The sequence below is a fragment of the Lacerta agilis genome, chromosome 1, assembly GCF_009819535.1.
Source record: "Lacerta agilis isolate rLacAgi1 chromosome 1, rLacAgi1.pri, whole genome shotgun sequence".
Lineage (NCBI taxonomy): Eukaryota > Metazoa > Chordata > Lepidosauria > Squamata > Lacertidae > Lacerta > Lacerta agilis.
In genome coordinates this window covers 60,697,569-60,720,566 of record NC_046312.1, presented here as the reverse complement: position 1 = coordinate 60,720,566, position 22,998 = coordinate 60,697,569, and the positions used below count along the sequence as shown (strand labels likewise).

The window sequence follows — 22,998 nt, the reverse complement described above, 5'->3', positions numbered from 1 at the left end:
AAGGGCACAGAATGTCACTACACCATTCTAGGTAGTGTCCTAGGAAGAAAGGAAGGTCAACTGAATACAAATTGTGTAGCTTTACTTAACAGTTTGAATCCCTCAAAGAATAAAGTCCCATCTTCATTGATATAAGATCATATGCCTCCAGTTTAGGAGCAACTTAAATCAACCATAATTAATCTCCAGCTTTAAGAAATACTAGGCAGTTTTTGTATTTACTGGTATTTTTGTTTTCCACCTACTAAGAGACTTGTGTGTTTTGCCTAAGGCTGAAGACAGATTTGGGCATCAGCTGGTCTTTATATTCCCATAGATGGTTGCAGCCATGGCATGTTCCTGCTTCCTAACCTGAAACTTGCATAGCACATGACAGAGCCTCATTTGAATGCTCTGCCTCCTTCCACATTCTGTCTTGACAAAATAAAAAATCAAAAAAAAAAAAAATCCTTCCAGTAGCACCTTAGATACCAACTAAGTTTGTTCTTGGTATGAGCTTTCGTGTGCATGCACACTTCTTCAGATACACTGAAACAGAAGTCACCAGACCCTTATATATAGTGAGAGGGTGAGGAGACTTTGATAAGATGCATACACCATGGTTTCACCACTCACTAGGTCCCCTCACCCCATCTTGCATTGGAGCACCAGTGTGTTTATCTGGAAAGGGGGAGGGCAATAGGTGGAAGGGACCAAAGCCTATCAGAACAGGCCTAACCTCCAAAGCCTTGCTGCTCAAACCAGCTGGGGTGGCAGGTGGGCAAAACTCTGCTCCATGCTACACCAGCCTGCCACTGGCATAGCAACTGTACCTGATCCAGCAGATCCAATAACAGCATCCATACCTTTGCTTCTCTCATGGATCCGGTGTCTCCTTAGTTTATTAGACATCTACTGAATGGGCATTTCTGAGTGCAGCTTTTCAAAATGAGATATTGGTGCAGCTGCTTCAAACATGACTGTGGATTATTGGTTTGTTTAAGAGTAGCATTCAATGTTGGCCATATGCTTCATTTTAGCTTGCTGTACTTTATCTCTCTGTGGTTTGGTTTGCAATGTATTGGTGCACTGTGGGTTAAACCACAGAGCCTAGGGCTTGCCGATCAGAAGGTCGGTGGTTCGAATCCCTGTGACGGGGTGAGCTCCCGCTGCTTGGTCCCTGCTCCTGCCAACCTAGCAGTTCGAAAGCACGTCAAAGTGCAAGTAGATAAATAGGTACTGCTCTGGTGGGAAGGTAAACGGCATTTCCGTGCGCTGCTCTGGTTCACCAGAAGTGGCTTAGTCATGCTGGCCACATGACCCGGAAGCTGTACGCTGGCTCCCTCGGCCAGTAAAGCGAGATGAGCACCACAACAACAGAGTCAGACACGACTGGACCTTTACTTTATCTCTTTGGTTTGGTTTGCAATGTGTTGGTTGTTTTTTTGTGTTTTTAACGGTATTCAGCTGTTTTTATTGCACTTTGCCTTGAGACAATTAGGCAGAAGGTGATTAATATATTGTTGTTGTTGTTGTTGTTGGTAATGTACCTCAAAACCATCAGTGTAAAATTGTTAATTTGAGGTACATTAAGATTATATTCTAGTCTCTTGAGGCCTATCAAGTACTTCAATGGGATCTATTTACTTCTTGGCATGTGGTTGCATGTTTTCAATCTTGCACCCAACTATGTAATTATTTTTCAATTGTTGCTGCAAGAACAACATTTTGTCCTTGTTAGAAACTGTTTAGTAAGTTTTTTAAAAATACTTTGGTATAAAATGTGCAGTAATACTTGAAACTATTTTTTATGTAGAATTAGACAGTTTTGAACATGCTATTCTTGTTGGCTTAGTTACAGCTAAGGCTATATTTATAGTCCAATTTTGCTTTGGTTTTATTGCACTTTTTAAATATTAGCTTTCGAAATGTTATGCTTACTTCAACTTTTAAGGCTCATATTGCTTTCTAAATATTGGGTGTGGCCAACAAGAGATCCAAAATAAACTGGATGAAAACTGAAGGAAATCTAAAGTACTTAGTGTTTCTAAACTAGGCGTTTGAAAATGGAGTGTAGCTGTTGAAAACCCCCTGTGGAGGAGTTACTTAACAGTGTGAAGATGGTGACTTTTTTTTAGTTACAGGTAGGTAGCCATGTTGGTCTGCCATAGTCAAAATAAAAAATAAAAAATAAAAAAATTCCTTCCAGTTGCTTAGAGACGAACTAAGTTTGTTCTTGGTATGAGCTTTCGTGTGCATGCACACTTCTTCAGATATCTGAAAGCTCACACCAAGAACAAACTTAGTTGGTCTCTAAGGTGCTACTGGAAGGAATTTTTTATTTTGTTTTGTTTCAGAGAATTGTGTTCATCTTCATAACTGAGTGCTATTTCATTTTCCCACCTCCAATATGGGTTGGCTCCTAGGTTACAAGTCCCTATAGGATTCTATTGATACAATACAGTACCAGTTCTAGAGTACAAAAGATGAGTTGCTTTTGCCTTTCTTCACTTTTTGTACTTGACGACTCTGTAAAGGACTGTCTTTGTCCCAACCATACATTTGCATTTCTCTGTATGTTTTGGCAACCCAATACAGTACTGTGGTCCTTTCATGATGTAAATCTTAGGGTTGTATATGGGCTCTAGTGGAGCTCCAAAAAGCATTCAAGGGTGTGGGGATAGTATGTCATGCCTGTTAACAGCCCATCTAAAGCATACACATATTCATCGATAGATACCATAGTTACTGTTTATTTAAGACTTACTCAGACAATAGATGACTTCCTGTCATAGGGTGATAACAATGCAATACACTGAACATGCTCACATTTCTTGTGTGTTTCTGGCTTACCATTATGCTACTGCGTGCTGCCCAATTGTTCCTGCTTCATTTTCCTCTGGGATAAACAAACCATGACACCACAGTTAAGCCTGGCTGCTTGTGACATCTGAATTCAGGAATCCTGGCTTTTTGCTTCATAACAAGCTGGTCTCATTAGCCAGCTGTAAACCATGGTTTTGTTATTGGCTTATGAAACATGGCTTTTGAGAGATCAGTAAACCAGGTTTCTAGGCTCAGATGTTCTAGGAAGCACTGCTTTGTGCAGAAATATAATACCACGACAGTCCCCCACTTACTGTATTGCACATTTCTTAGGTTCAAACCTTGGTGTTTTGAAGGACTGCTAGTTTTAAAATGTAAAACTGCCTAGTAGTATATATTTTTCTGCTAGTACTAAGCAAGTGGAACCTGCAACAAAAAGGGGCACTGTGGGCTTCTCCTGTTCAGTGTTTTATGCATATTGCTTTATTTTTTTAAAATTGTGGATACTGTATTTCCGTTAGTTAATTCCTTCAACATATCTCATTTCTGTCCCTGCAGACGGTTGAAAATAGTTCTTCGATATGAACCAAGAAGTGACCTGTCCAGGCAATTTGATGTTTCTCTCTAACCTCTTTATAGCTATGTGTGTCTTCTTCCACCCCACTTTTTGTTCCCTTCTTTCCATTCCACCTATGACATGGTTTTCTGCCATCCCCATGCATGTTCTCTATCCACTGAGGATACTCAGAACTTATTGAGCTAGTGGGTGGGTGGGTATTTTATCTTGTTTAGGATTCCTTCCTAAAGCTTTTTTTGTACAACTGCAAACCTTCTTATGCATGGCTGGCTTTCATTTGGGCTTACATAACTGCGAGCGCTGAATAGTCATTGGCCCATGGCCTGTCCCAGCCCCCCCCTTTTTTGTTTCACTTGGAGGTCGTGGCCCAAGTCTTCTGTAGGAGTGTGTGTGTATATTCAAGCACTGGGCCCCAAGTTTCAAACTTAGCATGGGAAGAAAAGCTGCATATGCCACAGAATTTTCTCAGGAACATTGGCATCAGCCCCAAACCTCAAATGTATAATGCCCATGTTGTTTCCCTTCCCTAATGATCTGGCTTAATTTCAAGGTTTTTCCATGCATAATCAATGGAAAAAGAGATTTTCCACTTTGTTTTGGCACCTCTCTCTCTCTCTCTCTCAAAATGATCTCAAGTCTTCATACAAATGTTACACATAACCTAGCACACCTGTTTGCTTGACACTCCAAACTTGGCTTGGAGAGTGTTTTGTTTTTCAGCACTTGTCCTAAGGAGCTGATATCCCAGCCAATATTTTAGTCCCGTTGGCAAGTAGGCATTAGTGTAAAAGAAACATGTGCATGAATACACACTGTTTAATTATTAATACAGTTGCAAATGGGACATAAAAACCCCTCCTTCCATTTAAGTGTGCTGCTTGTTCCCATCTGTAGAACTCGTGGTTCTCAGTGCCCATTTAAATCTAATGGTGAAATTGGCAAGAATTCTAACAATATACTTTCCCAACAAGAGTAAGTTGCAAGACAGTTGTTATTCCAGAAATTTCTTTAAACATATTGGTGTTTCATATGTCTGTTTTAAAAAAGGGGGAAATGCTAGTCAGTTATAGGAGCTAGGCTGATGGTTCATGGGCTGCTCATGGTGTAAAATGTAGGCAGACAACCAGAAAACTGGTGTAAATATATTATTATTATTATTATTATTATTATTATTATTATTATTATTATTACTATTATTATATATTTATTTATACCCGCCTTTTTCCCTGATGGGATTCAAGGTGGCTTACTTATAAAAATAAGAACGGCTAAAAACATAGAAAAAGCAGTCATTAAGAACAATTAAACTTTGTTAGAATTAAAACTGTATACATTTATAAAATATATTAAAACCATAAAAATCCTTACAGCACAAACAGTGCAGCACCATTTATATAAAAAACAAAGCTTGTGTTCAACCAAACTATTAAAATAATATTCACATTGCTAATTGCTTCAGCATAAACAGTCAAAAAAGAAAAAGAAAATCCCTGTGAAATGCCCAACACATTTCAACCCTTCATAGGCAAACTCAGGCCCTTCAGATGTTTGGGACTACAATTCCCATCATCCCTGACCACTGGCCCTGTTAGCTAGGGATGATGGGAATTGTAGTCTCAAACATCTGGAGGGCCGGAGTTTTCCTATGCCTGCTCAATGCCTAGTAGTAAGAAATCACAAATCCTCAAATGTGCAACAAGTTCATTTGAAGCATCCCAAATTTTCAAACATACTATTTTAAAAAATATATTTTTAAATTAAATTTCATTTTTTAAATCATACAGTTATCATACATTCTTATTATCACTCATGATTCAACTCTTTTGAGTCTTCGACTTCCCTCCCATCCCACAAACTGACTTTCTACCTTCTTTACCTTATTTCTTTAGCCTTTCAAAATCACCCTATCTACCTAATTTTATTCTTTTGCATTCCTTATAATTGTAAATAAGTTTCTATTTCTAATTAGCAAAACCTTTATATAAATCCTGTTAGTGTTGTCAAACATTCACAGTGTTCTTTCAGATATAACATAAATTTACTCCAGTCTTTTTTGAACAGTTGGTCTCGCTGGTCTCAAATTTTCCCAGACAGTTTTGCCAATTCTGCATATTCAATCATATTAACTTGCCATTCTTCTAGAGTTGGTATCTCTTGCTGCTTCCATTTCTGGGCTAAAAGAATCCTCACAGCTGTTGTGGCATAAAGAAATATATTGTAGTCCTTCTTGAGAAGTTCTTCTCCTAATATACCCGACACAAATCTTCATACATACTAGAGGTTTCTGAGGATTTTGATGTGTGTTCAGTCATAGTGTCCAGATTACTTCTCCCTTTGCATAGAACAAACTTTGAAGCCACGGAGGCTGTTTCTTAGATGGTGTTAGATGAACTATGGTGCAGACGGGAGAGCCTCTTTCAGTTTTCCTGCAGTGCTCTCCTGTTGCAGCAGTTGGGATGATTGCAGGATATAGATTATGGCATTTTGCACAAACCAAAATGTCTCTGTGGGTTTGTGGGATGCAGATTTTGAATGTTATGACTGAAATACGTTGCAATCCAGTGGGAGTTGTTGAGGTGGGGCATGGTAAAACATTCAGATTAAATAAGGTGATTTAATTAGGAATCAGATTTTGTGATATATGCATATTTCTTCCTTTGGTTTCACCCCCATCCTTGCAGTTACAGCTGTATGCTATGTGGTACCTTAGGGTCAAATGAGATGTGATATTCAATGAGACAGACGGATGCCAACAAGGCACAGAAAGCAGGGCCCAAATTGAAAAATTGGTCAGGCTTTTAACACTCCCCCCCCCCCCCCCCCCGCTTGCAAACTTAGTTTGAGGCCCATGGGCCTGATAACTACTTAAAAAAATAATCATGAAAATAATAATTGCCTTAATGGCGCCACATCTCGTTAGGATTTTGCTTCTCCTACTGGGAGAAAAGAGAAGTTGTTTCAGGAAATGTGAGGAAAAGGTTCAGAAAACCCCCTTCTGATGCTTTCACCACACCTTCCTCTATACATGTCCGCTTAGAAGTAAGGCCCATTGAGCTAAAATTGGTACAGGATTGTAACAATGATTTCTTTCTTGCTTTATTGGAATTCTAATGAATGATTCTTCATGTTTACGCTGGCCAAATACACACAAAAATTACATTAACCTGATTTTGGCAATTTGTGTGCTATTGGTTTTGTTTGTTTTGTTTTTTAACAAGATCTTTTTGAAATATTGGAGAGTTTGAAGTATTCTTTTAAAACAACAACAACAACACAGTTCAGTGCAGATCCTGGGAACTCGTGAACAGACCTCGCAAACAGGGACAAGGATTGCTGGAGGAGACTGAAGAGAGTGAGCTTGTGTCTTTTGGAGTAAGGCTGCTTGCTTGCTTGCTTGCTTTTCTGAGCTTCTTAAAAGTTTGATAGATTGATAGCAGGCCTCAGGGAGTGGCTGAGTGCTCTGTTAGAGGCTTGATTACTTTTCCTGATTACTTTTCTTTCACTACAGACCTGAGGGAGTGTGTGGCTGATTGCTCTGTGGGAACAAAAGGATCTGAGGGGGAGGAGTTACAGCTGAGAGGAAACCAGGCTGAGGGAGGAGTTAGCAACCAGCATCAGTCAGACTTAGCTCAGTGCAGATCCTGGGAGCTCGCGAACAGACCTTGCAAGCAGAGGTGTTTGTGAAGGAGTTAAAGGGGGAGGCCCAGAGTTCTGTCTCTTGGTGTGCACAGGACCAGAGACATGAAGGGCGAGGGAGCTGCTGCAGTGACCTATAACACGTGTGCCATGTTTATCATTCTGCCAGAGAACAAGCAACAGTACACTTGTAGCAAGTGCAAGCTGGTTGTCTTGCTGGAAGAGAAGGTGTAGCAACTTGAGGCCCACCTAGCCACATCTCAAGCCAACAGGACAGAGTTAGTTGATAGAACTGAGTTGACTGAGATTGAGCACCAAGATAGATGGGGTGCCCCCAGGGTGGAGAAATATTGTGCATTGCAAGAGTCTAATCCCTGGAGGAATGTGATGACAGTCACAAACCACACTTTGTCATTAGAGTTGCAAAATCGCTTCCATGCTCTCACCTTGGACACCGATTCTGGGCCAGTGAAGCTAAGACAGCAGTTGCCAACCTCAGAAGAGATGAAGGTGGCTGTGAAAGGTACAATGCTCAGAATGATTATTGCCACACACAGCCCTCCCCCTAGGAGAAAGAGACAGGAGATGGATTTGGAGGAGTCTTTTTCCATTATTGATCTAACACCATCAGATCCAAGGCTTCTGACCATGGATGAGTATACTGATAATGTACTTGCTACCTTATGTGGAAACGTGGAGTACTCATTAATGGTTCCTTGTCACCCTGGAAAAAAGTGACAAGTGGGGTGCCGCAGGGTTCTGTCCTGGGCCCGTTGTTGTTCAATGACTGTATAAATGACTTCGATGAAGGAATTGAGGGGATACTCATCAAATTTGCAAATGACACCAAACTGGGAGGGGTAGCTAATGCCGCAGAAAACAGAATCAGAATTCAAAATGGCCTTAACTGATTGGAGAACTGGGCACAAACTAACAAAATGAATTTCAATAGGGACAAATGTAAGGTTTTGCACTTAGGCAGAAATAACCAGATGCACAAATATAGGATGGGGGACACCTGTCTTACTAGCAGTACATGTGAAAAGGATCTAGGGGTCTTGGTGGACCACAAGCTTAACATGAGTCAACAGTGTGATGCAGCATGAAGAAGAAGAAGAAGAAGAAGAAGAAGAAGAAGAAGAAGAAGAAGAAGCAGCAGCAGCTAATGCTATTCTAGGCTGCATCAACAGAAGTATAGTGTCCAGATCAAGGCAAGTAATCACACCACTCTATTCTGCCTTAGTCACATCACACTTGGAATACTGTGTCTAATTCTGGGCACCATGATTTAAGAAGGATGTTGACAAGCTGGAATGTGTGCAGAGGAGGGCAACCAAGATGATCAAGGGTCTGGAAACTAAGCCTTACGAGGAGCGCTTGAAGGAGCTGGGTTTGTTTAGCCTGGAAAAGAGGAGACTGAGAGGAGATATGATAGCCGTCTTCAAACATTTTAAGGGTTGTCACATGCCTGCTTTCTCCTGCTCTGGAGGGTAGGATTCAAACCAATGGCTTCAATTTGCAAGAAAGGAGATTCTGACTAAGCATTCAGAAAAAAAACTTTCTGACAGTAAGAGCATCCTCTTCCTCAAGATGCTTATACAGAGAAGGCATGATTTGATGGTCAATATACCGTGTAGTTAAGAGTTCCAGTTCATTTATTGGAGATGTAGAGGATGAAAAACATGATCCCATTGTTCAGATGAGAGAAATAGATAGGATTCTTAACCTTTATCTAATTTTGTGTTGTGGATCTGTGGAAAGTTTGTTTATCAAGTACCAAGCTTTTATGTTTTCAAAGCCCTTTCAAAGCCCTGTTGTAAATTACTTCCGTAGTTATTGCTCTGAAAACCCTTATAAACTTGCAGTATATCTTTTGTGCAGTGATTCCTAAGGTCATGCAACTGATGTCTCCTCTTCCCCCTCCACAGCCTACTGTTTCTTATGCAATGCTATACTCTGCATCAGTGGAATGTTTAGCATACAGTATATGTGATTGCTTAATGGCTGGCATGCAGTAACAAAAATACTAATAAGTCCTTTCACAACAGTGTTGCTTTGTGATCTTGTTGACGGCTTGACTGACACATGAATAGGGTACGTTAGAGCTGGTTACTGTGTCTAAATGCAAGCTAAGACATTATGGTGGATAATAAAGAAGAATGGCATGGCATGTGAGTGAAGGGAAGCTGACATGTACTAAGAAACTTACCAGTACTTCCTTTCGCATGAACAGACCTGAACTTTTTTCTAAAGAAGCACACACCCTGCAAACATTTCCAATGCTGTCTTAAAGATGTGATTCAGTAGACTATGGAAAGGAAGACTTTTCAGGACTGGTGGTGCAAAATTTGAATATACAAAGGCATTTATTATCATTGACACTGCATTGGTTTTGGAGAGCGGTGCCCTCAAAATGTTGGTAGACTACAGCTCACATTATCCCTGACTATTGGTAATGCTAGCAAGGACTGGAGGGATCTGAGAAACTTCTGGAGGGCACTACATTGACTCAGAATGTGGTGTAATGGGTTACTGGACAGGGCGGAAAATGAGAGATTCATGAAAGGGGGCATGTCAGGTTGCCTTGGTGCTCTGAGTTCGTCTGAGTCCTCAGTTGCATTGTGCGATTCCAAGCCTCTTAGAATAGTTCTTCCCAGGGTCTTGGTCAGGTGGGATGCTAAGAATAAAATAGCCTTTCCTCAATGGAGAGACACCATTGGACCCAACACAGTGATACGTAAAAGGTTTTTGATTTTTTTCTGGAGTGAGTGGTAGATGAATTGGAAAGCAGATTTATTTAAAATATTTATACCCCACTTTCCCTAAAGAATAATCAAAGATCGTTAACAATATGATTATTGTTGTTGTTGTTGTTTAGTCATGTCCTACTCTTCGTGACCCCATGGACCAGAGCACGCCAGGCACTCCTGTCTTCCACTGCCTCCCACAGTTTGGTCAGACTCATGTTGGTAGTAGCTTCAGGAACACTGTCCAACCATCTCGTCCTCTGTCGCTCCCTTTTCCTTGTGCCCTCTATCTTTCCCAACACCAGGGTCTTTTCCAGGGAGTCTTCTCTTAGCATGAGGTGGCCAAAGTATTGGAGCCTCAGCTTCAGGATCTGTCCTTCCAGTGAGCATTCAGGGCTGATTTCCTTCAGAATGGAATGGAATAATATGATTATTAAAACAATGAAACATTAAAATTTGAATTACAAAGCCTGAGCAGCATAAAACAAGAAACCCAAAACATAACCTATAAAAAGCAGGCTGCAGAGAGCAAAACAAATACTATTCAAGCTGTTTGTGTAAAAAACACACAAAAAACAACAACAAAAAACACTTTAGATATTGCAGTATTTAAAAATAAATCTCATGGGTTTTCTTCTGCTTTGGATTTGTCCCTCATTCTTGTTTATGATTCTACTCCAGGGTTGGCGTCCTTGTGCTGGAACACACCCTCTCATTTTTGCTATATAACTTGCTTCACAGCCAAGGCAATTATGGCATAAAACAGTAGCTTTGGAAGTGAAGTAATGTGTCTCTTAAAAGATAATTGCTGACCTCTTACTATCCAGAATGTAATACTTGTCTGCAGCTGGGGTTTTTTTGTTTTGTTTTTAAGTTGCTTGGCTTAAAACTTTGTCAGTATGTCTTGCAATAAAATATTATTACAAGTGAGAAGTTTGGAGGCCTTGGTTGAAATGGGCACCAAATACTCCCTGTGTTACCTTTATTACAGTTGCCTTATCCAGATGGAAGATGTATGGGAAAAGATTGTCTTTGAGATGGCATCAAAATGTTTGTGTGTATTTCATATTTATTAATTTATTCTGTTCCAATTTGCCCTTCATTCTAATCCCTGGACAGTACACACACACACACACACACACACAATAATAATAATATATGATTAAATCAATAAAAATACATACTAAAATTTTAAACTATATATTAAATACGATGTGATATACCCGATGAACTATCATCAGTATTGCTGGTGTTCATTGGGTAGGAAATCTTTTTGGCCTGGTGGGAAATATCTGTGTTTCCATCACTGTGGGCTAACTTTGACAGGTCAGCAGGACAACGCCATCTTGATGTCAGGTGATTGACGTGTGGGCTGTCCCAGTTGCCTATCTCTTGCCCAGCACTTCTAAAGTGTCTGACAAGCCAGTTTGGATGCACTTGGGAACCAAATCACAAGGGGCTTTGCCAGCCCTGTGCTTTCCAACTACCAAGCATAGGGTTGGCAAAGTGGTGTTCTTTTGTCCTCCCATGGGGAACTTGGTATCACAGTTGATCCATCAAGTTTACACTTGAGCCCTGCGTTTCTGTATAGATCCAGTGCACAAGGAACCAGGTTGCGTAACCGTAACTGATCACATACGAATCAGCTGTGAAGCAGGTGGATGTGGTTTGCGGGAAATGTCCTGCAGCTCAGATGTTCCACACCCCTGCATTAATAGGTGGAGAGGTATATTTTTGTCAGCGTTATGAGGTTAATATCATTGGTGCTAGTCATATACCTTTGAGGGTAGGGAGTTCCACTGACCAGGCACCACCACAGAGGTCTTATTTGTTGTCAGATGAGAACAACTTTCTGAAACAAATTTTCTATACAGGTAATGCTTAATCAATATCTGATTTCCTTGCAGGGTGTCTGCAATTGTTGATTTAGTCCACAGTTGGTACTGATCAACTTAAATTAAGTTAACCCACTATAAAGAAAGATCACGTTTGCGCTGTAAGTGACCTGATGGCTGTACAAATAGGACCTCCACAGTTGGTGATATGTGTCTCTTCCTGTTATTAGAATGATTAATTTGATGCCGTGTGCAAATCGTTAATTTTACATGGGATAGATTCGGCCCAGAACTGTTAATTGTATTAATGTGTGACAAGCATATTTGACCTAATTTCATCCCAAATGGAAAGCACCTTAGATAGATTTGCTCCATTAAGTTTTGTGAAGTTATGTTAGCATCATAACATCATAACAGAGATAGGAGCTTGTGTCCAGACCTGACTTTCATATGCAAGGTACTGTGTTAGTCCAATATTTCCCCCCCCTTCTAGAGGGTTTTATTCAAATGCAGACAACTGCCTAATTCATTTTGTAAATGTTATAATTAAATAAATCTGTGGCAGAGGGCCCAGATCTTGAAAATGGCTGAATGAAACTTGCAGTATTAATTTCTGTGATCAGGCAGCAAACAGGTTAAGCTTGCTTAGAAAACTCTGTGCATAGGTTTAAAGGTGCTTTGTTGAAACATGATGATCGTCAGCAAAACATTTTTTCTCTTTAAACTATTACACATACAGGAAATAAATTTAGATGATTATGGGGGGAACACAATATTTGGAGACTTTCTAAAATTTGAAGAGTTTAAAAAAGTTGTAAAGTTATGTGGGTTTTTTTTTTTATTCTTTCTGAAATCTGACAGAAGCTGCTTTGGGCTAATTTTTCCACACTTGCATAGACACTTCTGTGTTTTTTACAGTTCCAATCTCCTGCTTATGGGATGTTTTAGTAGGAAGGCATTTGTTCATGGTAGTATGTAAAAAGAAATAATGGCTATATAATGCTAGCTCCACTGAAGGCTATCAAAGTCCATTATTTTACTGGAGATGTTGTTATTAATGCATCTGGGCACTTGAGCAGAAACTGGAGTACACTTAATCATGCAGCCTTTTTATTTGAACCACCTAAGTTATGAATATTGGATTGATTGCGTGCCCCTGCACACACACACACACACGATGGGGAACCTCAGGCCCAGGGGCTGAATGGCCCTGGTCCTTGGAAGTCTCTCCAGGCCACACTCCTTACCAGCCTTGTTTTGTACCCTTCAGTATTATTGCCTGACTGTAAGGTGTCCTTGAACTTTGTTAATGCCTCTTACTTGAATGGATGGGCAATAGAGAAGGGGTGTGGTGAGCATATGTACCGTACTAGCTATAGCCCTACTGTATAAAGGTAACATTGTCGTTACTTTTTCTATCCACTTCTACCTCTGTCCCTTCCCTTCACTAGTATGTGGCCCCTGGAAGATTTCCAAGAAGGGAAAGCATCCTTCAACCTGGAAAAAGGTTCCACATTGTGGCCCCACCAGTATTTCCCATTCCAGGAGTCAGCTTGTTCTTCAGCCAGAGTGTGGAATCTTTGTCCCTCCCTCCATATGCAGTGGGAGTAATTCATATTTCTCTGTGTAGTCTTGCATTTCTAGCAATTTCCCCACTGCAGCTTCATGTTCTGGATGGTAAACTCCATTAAGCATCCTTGGCATGTGCTCAGTCTATAAAATGAAGTCAATCTTGGCCCCTGCTTCAACTGTTTTACTAGGATCATTTCAGGGCTGTGGAATCCCTAGCCAGTCTACAAGCAAGATCAGCCAAGTGTTTCTAATTCTCATACTGAGTTTTAGAAACTGTATGCGTGGGTGAAGGAACAAGCAAATTGATAAGAGAAATTCTGTTCTTTTTTATTAGCATTTTTGGCAGGACTGGAACATTTTGTTGTGCTTTAAATGCTGATTTTCTTAAATAGATAAGGTTAGACATAATTTTAAATGCTAGTCAGGATTCAACAAATTTTGATTGGCCAGCCATTATTTGTCCTTATCACAAATATTGTCTGTCTCCTGCATGTGCTTCCCTTTTCCTCTGTGGCATTTGCATAGCCTCCTGATGGCTGCAATTGTGAGGGGGGAAAGCAGAGTTCTGTTTGAAGAGCATCTCAACATGCACATGTTCTGTTGGAGAGCGTCACAGAGTTGTGACAATGAATTTAAGCTTAGTCCGGCTGCAATAAATATTTTCATGTACCTTTCTGATAATATTTTTGTTGTATGTCTGTGGCTGTGTCTTCTTTCCCTCACCTCAGGGGTGGAGAACCTGTGGCCTTCCAGATCTCGTTGAACTACAACTCCCGCCATCCTTCACTATTAGCAGGGCTGATGGGATTTGGAGTTCATCAAAAAAATTAGGGGGCCAAAGTTTGCCATTCTTGCCTACTGCAACCTTACCTTACCTAGGTAAGTTCATGGGCCAGTCCAGTGCCAAATGCTGAACTGAGATGCCATATCCCTTTCCAGAATTGGAGAATATCATCACTAAGCTACCAAAACAGGTGGACAAGTTGGAAGTAATGTTCCTGTTATCCTTTAAAGCTAAGCACCAGTGCTTAAAGAAAAGAAAGAAGGAAAATATGCCATCATCCATTCTCTCTCCACACATACAACATACCCTCACTCCCACCTTTGAAATTATCTTGAACAGCTAATGTCCTTCTGTGGACATTCGGTTTCTGTTCCCTACCTACTATAGGTAATTATTACTGCTCAGTTGCTTAAGCACTCTTAAGTAATGACAGGTGCTTGTGTTGTACCATGTAGAATGATTCTTATGAAAGATTAAAAGCCCACAGGTATTCATGCATAGCTCATGTGTTGTATACTGGCACCATGTAATTAAATGTAATTGCTGAACATTCTAAGCTAGATCTAGATATTTTTAAATAATGAACTGCAACTCAGTGTTGCTAAGCTTGCTCACTTATGAGGAATATAACAAATCCCATATTCTGAATGTAGGACAGAACCATTTATTTTTCAGTTTTAATGATCTTATTTGTTAGTATTGCTTTTTGATCTTATCTAAGTAAATTATCATTTATTGCTTAGAGAAAGTATGCCTCCACTCCTCATTCATTCCTTGGTCTTTTCAGCCCATGAAATGATTTGCTGTACAGTATTTTTAAACTTCTCCTTAAAAAGGACTACTGCTATTGATTTGGGGGGGGGGAGTTGTGATTTTGATGTTCTCTCTCTCTCTCTCTGTGTGTGTGTTATGACACCCATTATGTGGCATATTGCAAAAGTTTTTTCAGCCTGTTTTGTCATTCCATTTCATTGCCATGTTAATTGACTTCTATCTGCTTTTTAAACCAGGCCCCTTACTTACCTGGGATCTATTAACAGGATATACCAGCAACCTTGATAAACTAACATCATATCTTGAAAGCAGAGAATGTTATACATGAACTAAAGTGTTGAGATGATCTGCCCCCTCAATTAATTCTGTGGAAAATAACACTGCTTTTGCTGTCTTGTTTAGAATTTGTTTCCTACATACTTTACACATAGACTTAATTTTTTACATATTTCACATATAGGAAACTATGTTTTAAGGTATGTTGAACTTCATGTGATTTTAAACATCTTTAAATACAAATTATGGTGATGTTGTCCTGGACTTACTGACCTTTGTTATGTGGTGCTTAGATTTTATTATGTAGCACTGAAACAAAAAAAAAAAAGGCTGCAAGTAAGAGCCAGATAATATTTAACACAATTTGGAGAGAGCGAGCAAACATTTCAGCTTGTGCAGAGCTACTTTGAATATTATATAATTAATTGCACATCTTTATTAAATGCTGTCCTTCATGGAGATTTTCCGGGTTTACAATGTGAACTGGTGGCATCTTGTATGCAATCTTCTGCATTTTAGGAAAAAGAATTCCAGTATGAAACTTAAACCTCCCATTTGCAAAACGACAGCTGAAAACATAGAACCCCTTTGAACAGTCGTAATAAAGGAGACAGATAAATGTTTGTGCTTTTTCAACTGTTCCTATCCCATTGCAAAATAAGTAGCTGTTTTAGGTTTTTGTTTTTGTTTTAAAGTTAACATTTAGAGACAGGTGGTGTCAAAATAACATGGAGACATAATACCAGTAAGGCATAAAGTACCAGATTAAATGCAGCTGCTAATCTCAAATTCGTTGGTTTTTTAAAGTAAAAATGAAGACCCTTTGATACCAGGCTTATCTGTGATTGCTCAGTGTGGTTGACTGGCTTTAATTTCAGTCTCCTTGGTGGGATGTTCAGTGCAGTCCAAAGAGAGGTCAGGATATAGTGGTAGATCTCTGGCTGATTTGCAGTAGATCACTGAGGATTTCTGACTCCTAGTTTAATGATAGCAAACCATCACCACCCCCGTCCCCATAAGGCTGCTGAAACTAAGCAAGCTTGAGAGGAAGTGAAGAATGGTTTTTTTGTGTGAAAGGACTGTGAGCTCACATCTGGAACTGAGAACAAATTCCTGGGCTGAGATACACACAAGAGGTGTCCTGTTCCTTAATTCTTCATATACACCCACCCAGCCCCTTCCTATGCCACTTGGATACAGCTGGTGGACCCATGGTTTTCTAGGGAAAAGACAAGAAGATTCCTTAAACTTGAAGTTTACCCAGCCCTTCCTTTGTGCATTCTTACACAACACAGTGATAAAACCTCCACAAAAATTATTGGATGAAAGATGTGAGAAATATCCTGAGTTCTTGTTACTTAAAAGAAAGTAGTCTTGCAGCATTCCTAGAATCAGGAGCAAGACAAATAATTTTCCAAACCATATAGTTTCAGGGAGTGTCCAGCAAAGTGCACTCTTAAATTGTCGGATCTAGATAGCTGTTCCTGTGGTTGTTATTCTGTTGTGTCGAGTTCGGTTGTATGAGATGTGGGTGTATCAGCACAGCTGCACCTCATACCACCCCAAGATAATTTGAATTATTTCCCACTTGAATCCAACCCATAAACCCTCTTGCTCCAGTTACTGCTTTATAGTTGGAGAATATCTAGGATGGGAAGCTAGAGAAAGTCAGGCAACAGCACTTCTCAAAAGGGTGTGAACAAGTTGTACCTGATACAATTGCTGATGTGCTTGTTGCATTTGATGGCAGTTGCTACCAGTATTTGGTTTATAAACCCTAGAAAGAAAACATGTCTCTGACCTCTTGCTTGCAAAGTGTCAGTTGTCATTAGATTCACCAACCCACTTGTGGATAAGTTTTCCCCTCCCGTGTTCAGTATAAGCCAGAAGGTAACAGCTGGCACTTTCAGCAGTAAGGCAGGCCAACCACTGTCAGCTATACTGTTAGTTCCATCTTTAGCTGTCAAGACCAAAGATAGGATTCACACATATCTCCACCTCCCACTTACAAAATGGAGCTGCTGCTGCCTGCTTCACTTTCTTTCTTGAAATAACACAGAGAAGGCAGACTATCCTCAGAACCGTACCAGAGGGTCCTCAGGGCTGATGTAAGCTAGGGCTGTAAAGGACCAAATTATGTCATACATGTCTGAAGAAATCTCTGTTGAAGGAAAATAGTTTTCCAGACCATAACGGTATACTTCTCCAAATGCACACCTTCCTATTCTTCAGCGATATTCCAGATTATCAAACATTTTGTTCATTGGTCGATCCAGGATGTGCCTTCGTTTCAATTCAGGCTCATTGATGTTGGACCACCACATGAATAACAGCATGTTTGGTGTTACAGTGTGGTGTAGTGGTTAAGAGTGGTAGACTCGTAATCTGGGGAACCGGGTTCGCGTCTCCACTCTTCCACATGCAGCTGCTGGGTGACCTTGGGCTAGTCACACTTCTTTGAAGTCTCTCAGTCCCACTCACCTCACAGAGTGTTTGTTGTGGGGGAGGAAGGGAAAGGAGAATGTTAGCCGCTTTGAGACTCCTTCGGGTAGTGATAAAGCGGGATATCAAATCCAAACTCTTCTCTTCTTCTTCTTCTTCATGTTAGGCACTTGATGTTGCTTGGCTTGAACCTCTGTATATTTTACTATACACATCAATTCTAGTTTATTCCCACAGTAAGGCAGCTGCCATTTTCAGATGCTGATAAAAGAGCTTCTTGTTCTCTCTACTATTGCCCTGGGGAACCCTTTAATGGAAGCCTGAATTAATTTTGAGGCTGTGTTCTAACATTTGCTCTAGGTGGTTGATTATATAGTTAATTGTACTTGGTTTAATAAAAGAAACAAGTAATTTAAAAGATAAGACTCTCCTGATTACCTTTTTTATTGCCAACAACGTATTTTGTTCAACCAAGAAATTTATTTAAAATTGTTAATATATTTTTATGGTCTGTGTTTAAGGGAATAGATTCATAAGATGAGTGAAGAATATTTCACTAGGCAAGGTACCTAAAATCAGGTCAGTGAATATTATTAGCTTCTCTCTTGCCTCTAATGAGTTACTCCTATTAAAATTCCTGCCATGACTCAATGTTGTGTGAACTGTCTCCTATTAATTTGAACCTTAAATCTCACAAACCAATCCTTTTCAAAGTAGCTTTTCTTGAACCATGTGATAAAATGGTATTTCAAACTACAGGTGGTACTTGCTCAATTCAGAGTATGGCCCACCAACCATTTACCAATGGACTAGTTCCACCACGTCACTTTCAAATGTTGGTTCCCATCAATTACACTAAAATTTTGACTTTTTCTGCTGCTCTATGGAATTATAGCGTGCCTTTTTACAATTATTCTGCTAAGCCATTTTGTACTGTTTCTGTGAAAAAGTTGTTTCTATTCCACTCAAATGGGGGCTGCATTCCAGTCCGTAAATGAAGTGTCTCCTCTGTGAGTTAGACGTAGAGTACTATGGGATTTAAATCTGCTCTTTTGAGTTGCAAGTAAAACACATCTGCTAATAAGATGTTTCCAACAATTTTTTTTGTGACAAGCCCTGTAGAAAAACATCAAAAGTAGCTTTCATGCTTACCTATTTCTTTGTGATTCATGAAGTATCTGTATTTTCTTTTGCCTCTATTTATTGAATTATTGAATAGAGGGATGTCGGTGGCACTGTGGTCTAAACCACACAGCCTAGGGCTTGCCAATCAGAAGGTCGGTGGCTTGAATCCCCACGACGGGATGAGCTCCCGTTGTTCGGTCCCAGCTCCTGCCCACCTAGCAGTTTGAAAGCACATCAAGTGCAAGTAGATAAATAGGTACCACTCTGGTGGGAAGGTAAACGGCATTTCTGTGCGCTGCTCTGGTTCGCCAGAAGCGGCTTTGTCATGCTGGCCACATGACCCGGAAGCTGTATGCCGGCTCCCTCAGCCAGTAAAGCGAGATGAGCGCTGCAACCCCAGAGGCGTCCGCGACTGGACCTAATGGTCAGGGGTGCCTTTACCTTTTATTGAATATATGTATTTATTTAAAGACTACAAAGGGTTTATGGAACCATCTAGTTGAGGAAGCAACGCAGCCTGGTGAGTGAAATTGCATGTTCATGGCACTTGGAAGGAGGAGTTGAGTTGTGGCTTTAGTTGCACTTAGAACCATAGAATTCCGGAGGTGAAAGAGACAACAAGGATTGTCCAGTGCAACCCCCTGCAATGCTGGAATCATTTGCCCACAGAGGGGCTTGAACCCACAACCCTGAGATTTAGAGTCTCGTGCTCTACCAACTGAGCTATCTCTCATGGACCTTTACTTAATGGGTTAAGTGTCTCGTAAATATGCTAAGAGTACAGCTTGTCAAGGAACTGGTCACCTTTTTAAAAAATTGATTGAAACTGGTTGTTGCCTGAGACCATTAAATAAATGATGAAGTTGCTATAAGCTTATTAATTGGTCATTCTGACATGAGGAAGGATCAGTTTATATAACATTACAGAGGATTGTGGCTCCTATAAAAATTATGTGCGCAAGGTGGGGCTATGGTGATCAGGGAGGATTTCAACACTGCTTTATATGAGGTTAGGCAATCCCTACAATAAAATAAATAAATTGTGCATCCCTCACAGCTGATGATGCCATGCATGTATTTTGTCTTTGAGGCTCTGGTGCTTTTTGTACCAAATTTTTAAAAATAAAATATGACTCTGATTTTATGGCTGTGACATAAAATTTCCAAAAGTTATAAGGATAGGTAAGGCAAGCAAGGTAATGCGTCTTCCTCCTCTCTCCTTTCTCTATCGTTTCTTTCTATTGGCTTTCTAGTTCTGCACCCAAGCTAGAATCTTGGTGTCCAGCCAGCCCCAATCAAAGTTAGCCCAAACAATCCAATTTGTAAACCCAGTGAGCTCTCCAGCTGCTCATTTATTTGTTGAAAATCAGGGCCAAACCTGCCACTTCAGATATTTTCTTGTTTGCTGTTCAGAAGTTATTTGCCATATTTGGCAAAGTATCTTCCATTCTTTACTGAATAAACTCCATTGTAACTCTAGATGCACTCTAAACATAATGTCACAAAAGCCAAAATAAATGTCTCTTCTGGTTGATGAGCACCAGACAAGTTATTCTGTTTGCTGTTATGTGAAATTCTGTCATGCAGCTTTAATACCTTTATATCTAAAGTATGAAAATGGCAGCAATATGGCAGATGGTATGTGTTTGTTTGAACCAGGCAGCTAGATAATTTGATTCCATGTATGTAACTAGAGATTTTTTTTGGGGGGGGGGGAATTGTTTATTCCTTTGGATTTTATAATAATTACCACTGCTTCTGTGACAACTAGTTACAACAAAACCATCTTAAAGTAGGAAAACTGAATTCTGGTAGTAAAGATGACACTGGCATGGTCAATACAAACTCCATTCTTTACAACAATAATTTTGTTTTGTACCACCCTATAAAAACATGGGAATATACACAACCCACCCAAAGGGAGCATACTCCTGAGCGACCTCTGCTTCAATCAACAATGGGTGGCAAACGGCTCAGGAAAAGCCCAGGGGGGTAGCCATGATACTTAGTAGAGACCTGAACTTAAAAACATGGGAATAACTCTTGTACAGTATACACATCCACCATAGTAATGTGAAAGGAGAAAGTGCAATAGAGGTATAGGTTAAGAAGTGAGCAGATGAGAGTAGATAAGAATTTTAAAAAATAAAGTAGAAATAACTTGTAGTGGATTTGATTCTAGCCAAACTTATCATGTTCTCTTTTTTTAGCTTGAAGCAAAGCAGTGCATGGTTTTTGAGAAATATTTCACACCCAAAAGTAAATATTTTTGAAATCATTCTTTTTCCTTTGTCTTCTCCACTTCAGCTGCTCTAAACAGACCTCTGGTAGAGCAGGTAATGATTCTGTATAAAGAAAAATACTCTGCAGAGTTGTGCTTTCAGCAAGCTGTAAGAGGAAACAAACAAATTGCTCTGCATACCTATCATGTAAGCACTTGCCTGCATTTGTTCATGGGCTGAAATTGAAATCTGCTTAAAACTATTACCTTGAGGACTTTTTTATAGGTTTTGCAGGAACGTATGACTGTGGTAGAGCTGAGGCATGTTCCTGCTATTCTTGTCAGCTGTCCCAGAAGCCTCATTTGCCGGAGGGGTTTTATTTTATCAGGTCTGAATGCATTCATTGATAGTTGTGCTTTTCTCTCTCAAGCAGACAGTATGCTTGAATGCTGGGTGGTCACATTTGAATTTTTTATTTTTTTACTACTGCTAGTAGTACAAGAGTAGCTTTAATAGAATGCATAGAGTTTATGTGCACACTTCTTGTGACTACTGCTCAAAGAATACAAAGGGTGTTGCAGTTCTGCGAAGGGACAGTATGTCCATATAAGCAACCATCTTGGGTACCCATTTAAGAAATAAAGGATGCATTTAACCACACATTTCCCCCCACTTCTGCATCTGATGGTGTTTGCCCCTTGGCTGGGAGATACAAACAAGTTACTCAAGGATGAGTGAAATGTTTGGACTCCAAGTATTTATATACTATGTTTATATCCACCTTTCCTTGGAGGAGCTCAGGTACATGGTTCTCTTCGTATTTTACCCTCACAAATCCGCCTGTGATCCGTAAGAGATGGTGACTGGCCCAAGGTCATCCAGTGAGCTTGTTGGCTAAGTGACGATTTGAACCCTGGTCTCACAGGTCCTACTCCAGCATTTGAACCACTACACCACACTGTCTTTCCACATCACACTGACTCTAGCATCTTCTCATAGGATAGTGGGAACCAGCTTGTTTTCTGTTATGGGTGTGCTGAGTGCTGAGGTTTGAAAGCACCTTTTCATGGCGTCAGCTATGCCATGCCCCTTTTCAGGATACTCCATTCGGTTACCCCTCAGTTTTCCCCCACCTCCCCAATATTCCATGCTCAGTTCTTATTAGGTGGTTCTGTTTGGTGTTTTCGGACTCCCCAAAGCCTGCTGATAGATTCCGGCTGCTGTCTTATCTTTATAAAGACTGGTACATGGAGCATGAGTTTGGCTATTGGTATATACATCTGGAGCATGACTTTTAATACAGGCATGACCTTTAATACAGGTTTAAATATTTAATAGGAAAAACATTGATTTTGTGTAATATACTAGCTTCTCTCTTGAAACAATTTTCACACTACTGAGTTTTGAAACATTTAGCTTTCATTTGTTTTCCTCATGTGACCTTTTTATTCACACAATTAGATTTGTGTTCTAGAAACTCTACTTAATCAGCACATTTTGTTCACACATGTTTTTTCTTCTCCTGTTTTTTTCTAGGGATATCAGTATGAACAATATAACAAGGTTACCAGAAGATGCATTCAGGAATTTTCCTTACCTTGAAGAGTTGTGAGTATTGAATCTAACCTGCTTTTGTGGCATGGAGAGTGAGTGAGTGACTGGAGGTTGTCTGAGAAATGCATGTAAAAGTAAATAGTGATATGTGAATCAACTGTGAACAAAGAAGGCATTGTACTTAATAGTTTTTAAAAATCCTATATGTGCTTCAAAGCCAGGATGCTATTTACATGGAACCTTTTTATAGTAATTATTTTAATTGTGATTGCAGTGATGACATAGGCTTAATTACAGTGCTATCCAAAGATAACACAGGGACTGTGCAATTACCACTGTTTTAAATGGAGCTATGCTAGACTGATTGCATAGCTTTTATAAAATGTGCTATAGTTACTGCGGTTCCCATCAGCCTAGGTTGGGACAAGTACTGTGTGTGTGTGTGTGTGTTGTGTGTAAAGGTTGGGAAGTGTTGAGAAAGTGAGACTTTGTGAGAAACAACCAGATGTGTTAAATGCATCCCATTTCCTTAAATGTTTCATGTGAAAGGGTGTTCCTCACTCATGGCCCCAACTGAACATAAATGAGAAGAGGTTTGAGAACGTGGAGGTGGACGTGGACAGAACAGGCAATGCAGTAGCAAGAAAAA

General features: G+C 40.0%; 1 protein-coding gene across 1 annotated transcript in view; it reads left to right on the top strand.

Annotated features, from left to right (window-relative positions):
• Window positions 1-22,998, top strand: part of LGR4 (leucine rich repeat containing G protein-coupled receptor 4) — an 82,880-nt gene that overhangs the window by 17,436 nt on the left and 42,446 nt on the right. The window contains exon 2 of the mRNA XM_033151119.1: window positions 22,332-22,403. Coding sequence (XP_033007010.1) covers window positions 22,332-22,403 — 72 coding nt within the window. The remainder of the gene's footprint in view (window positions 1-22,331; window positions 22,404-22,998) is intronic.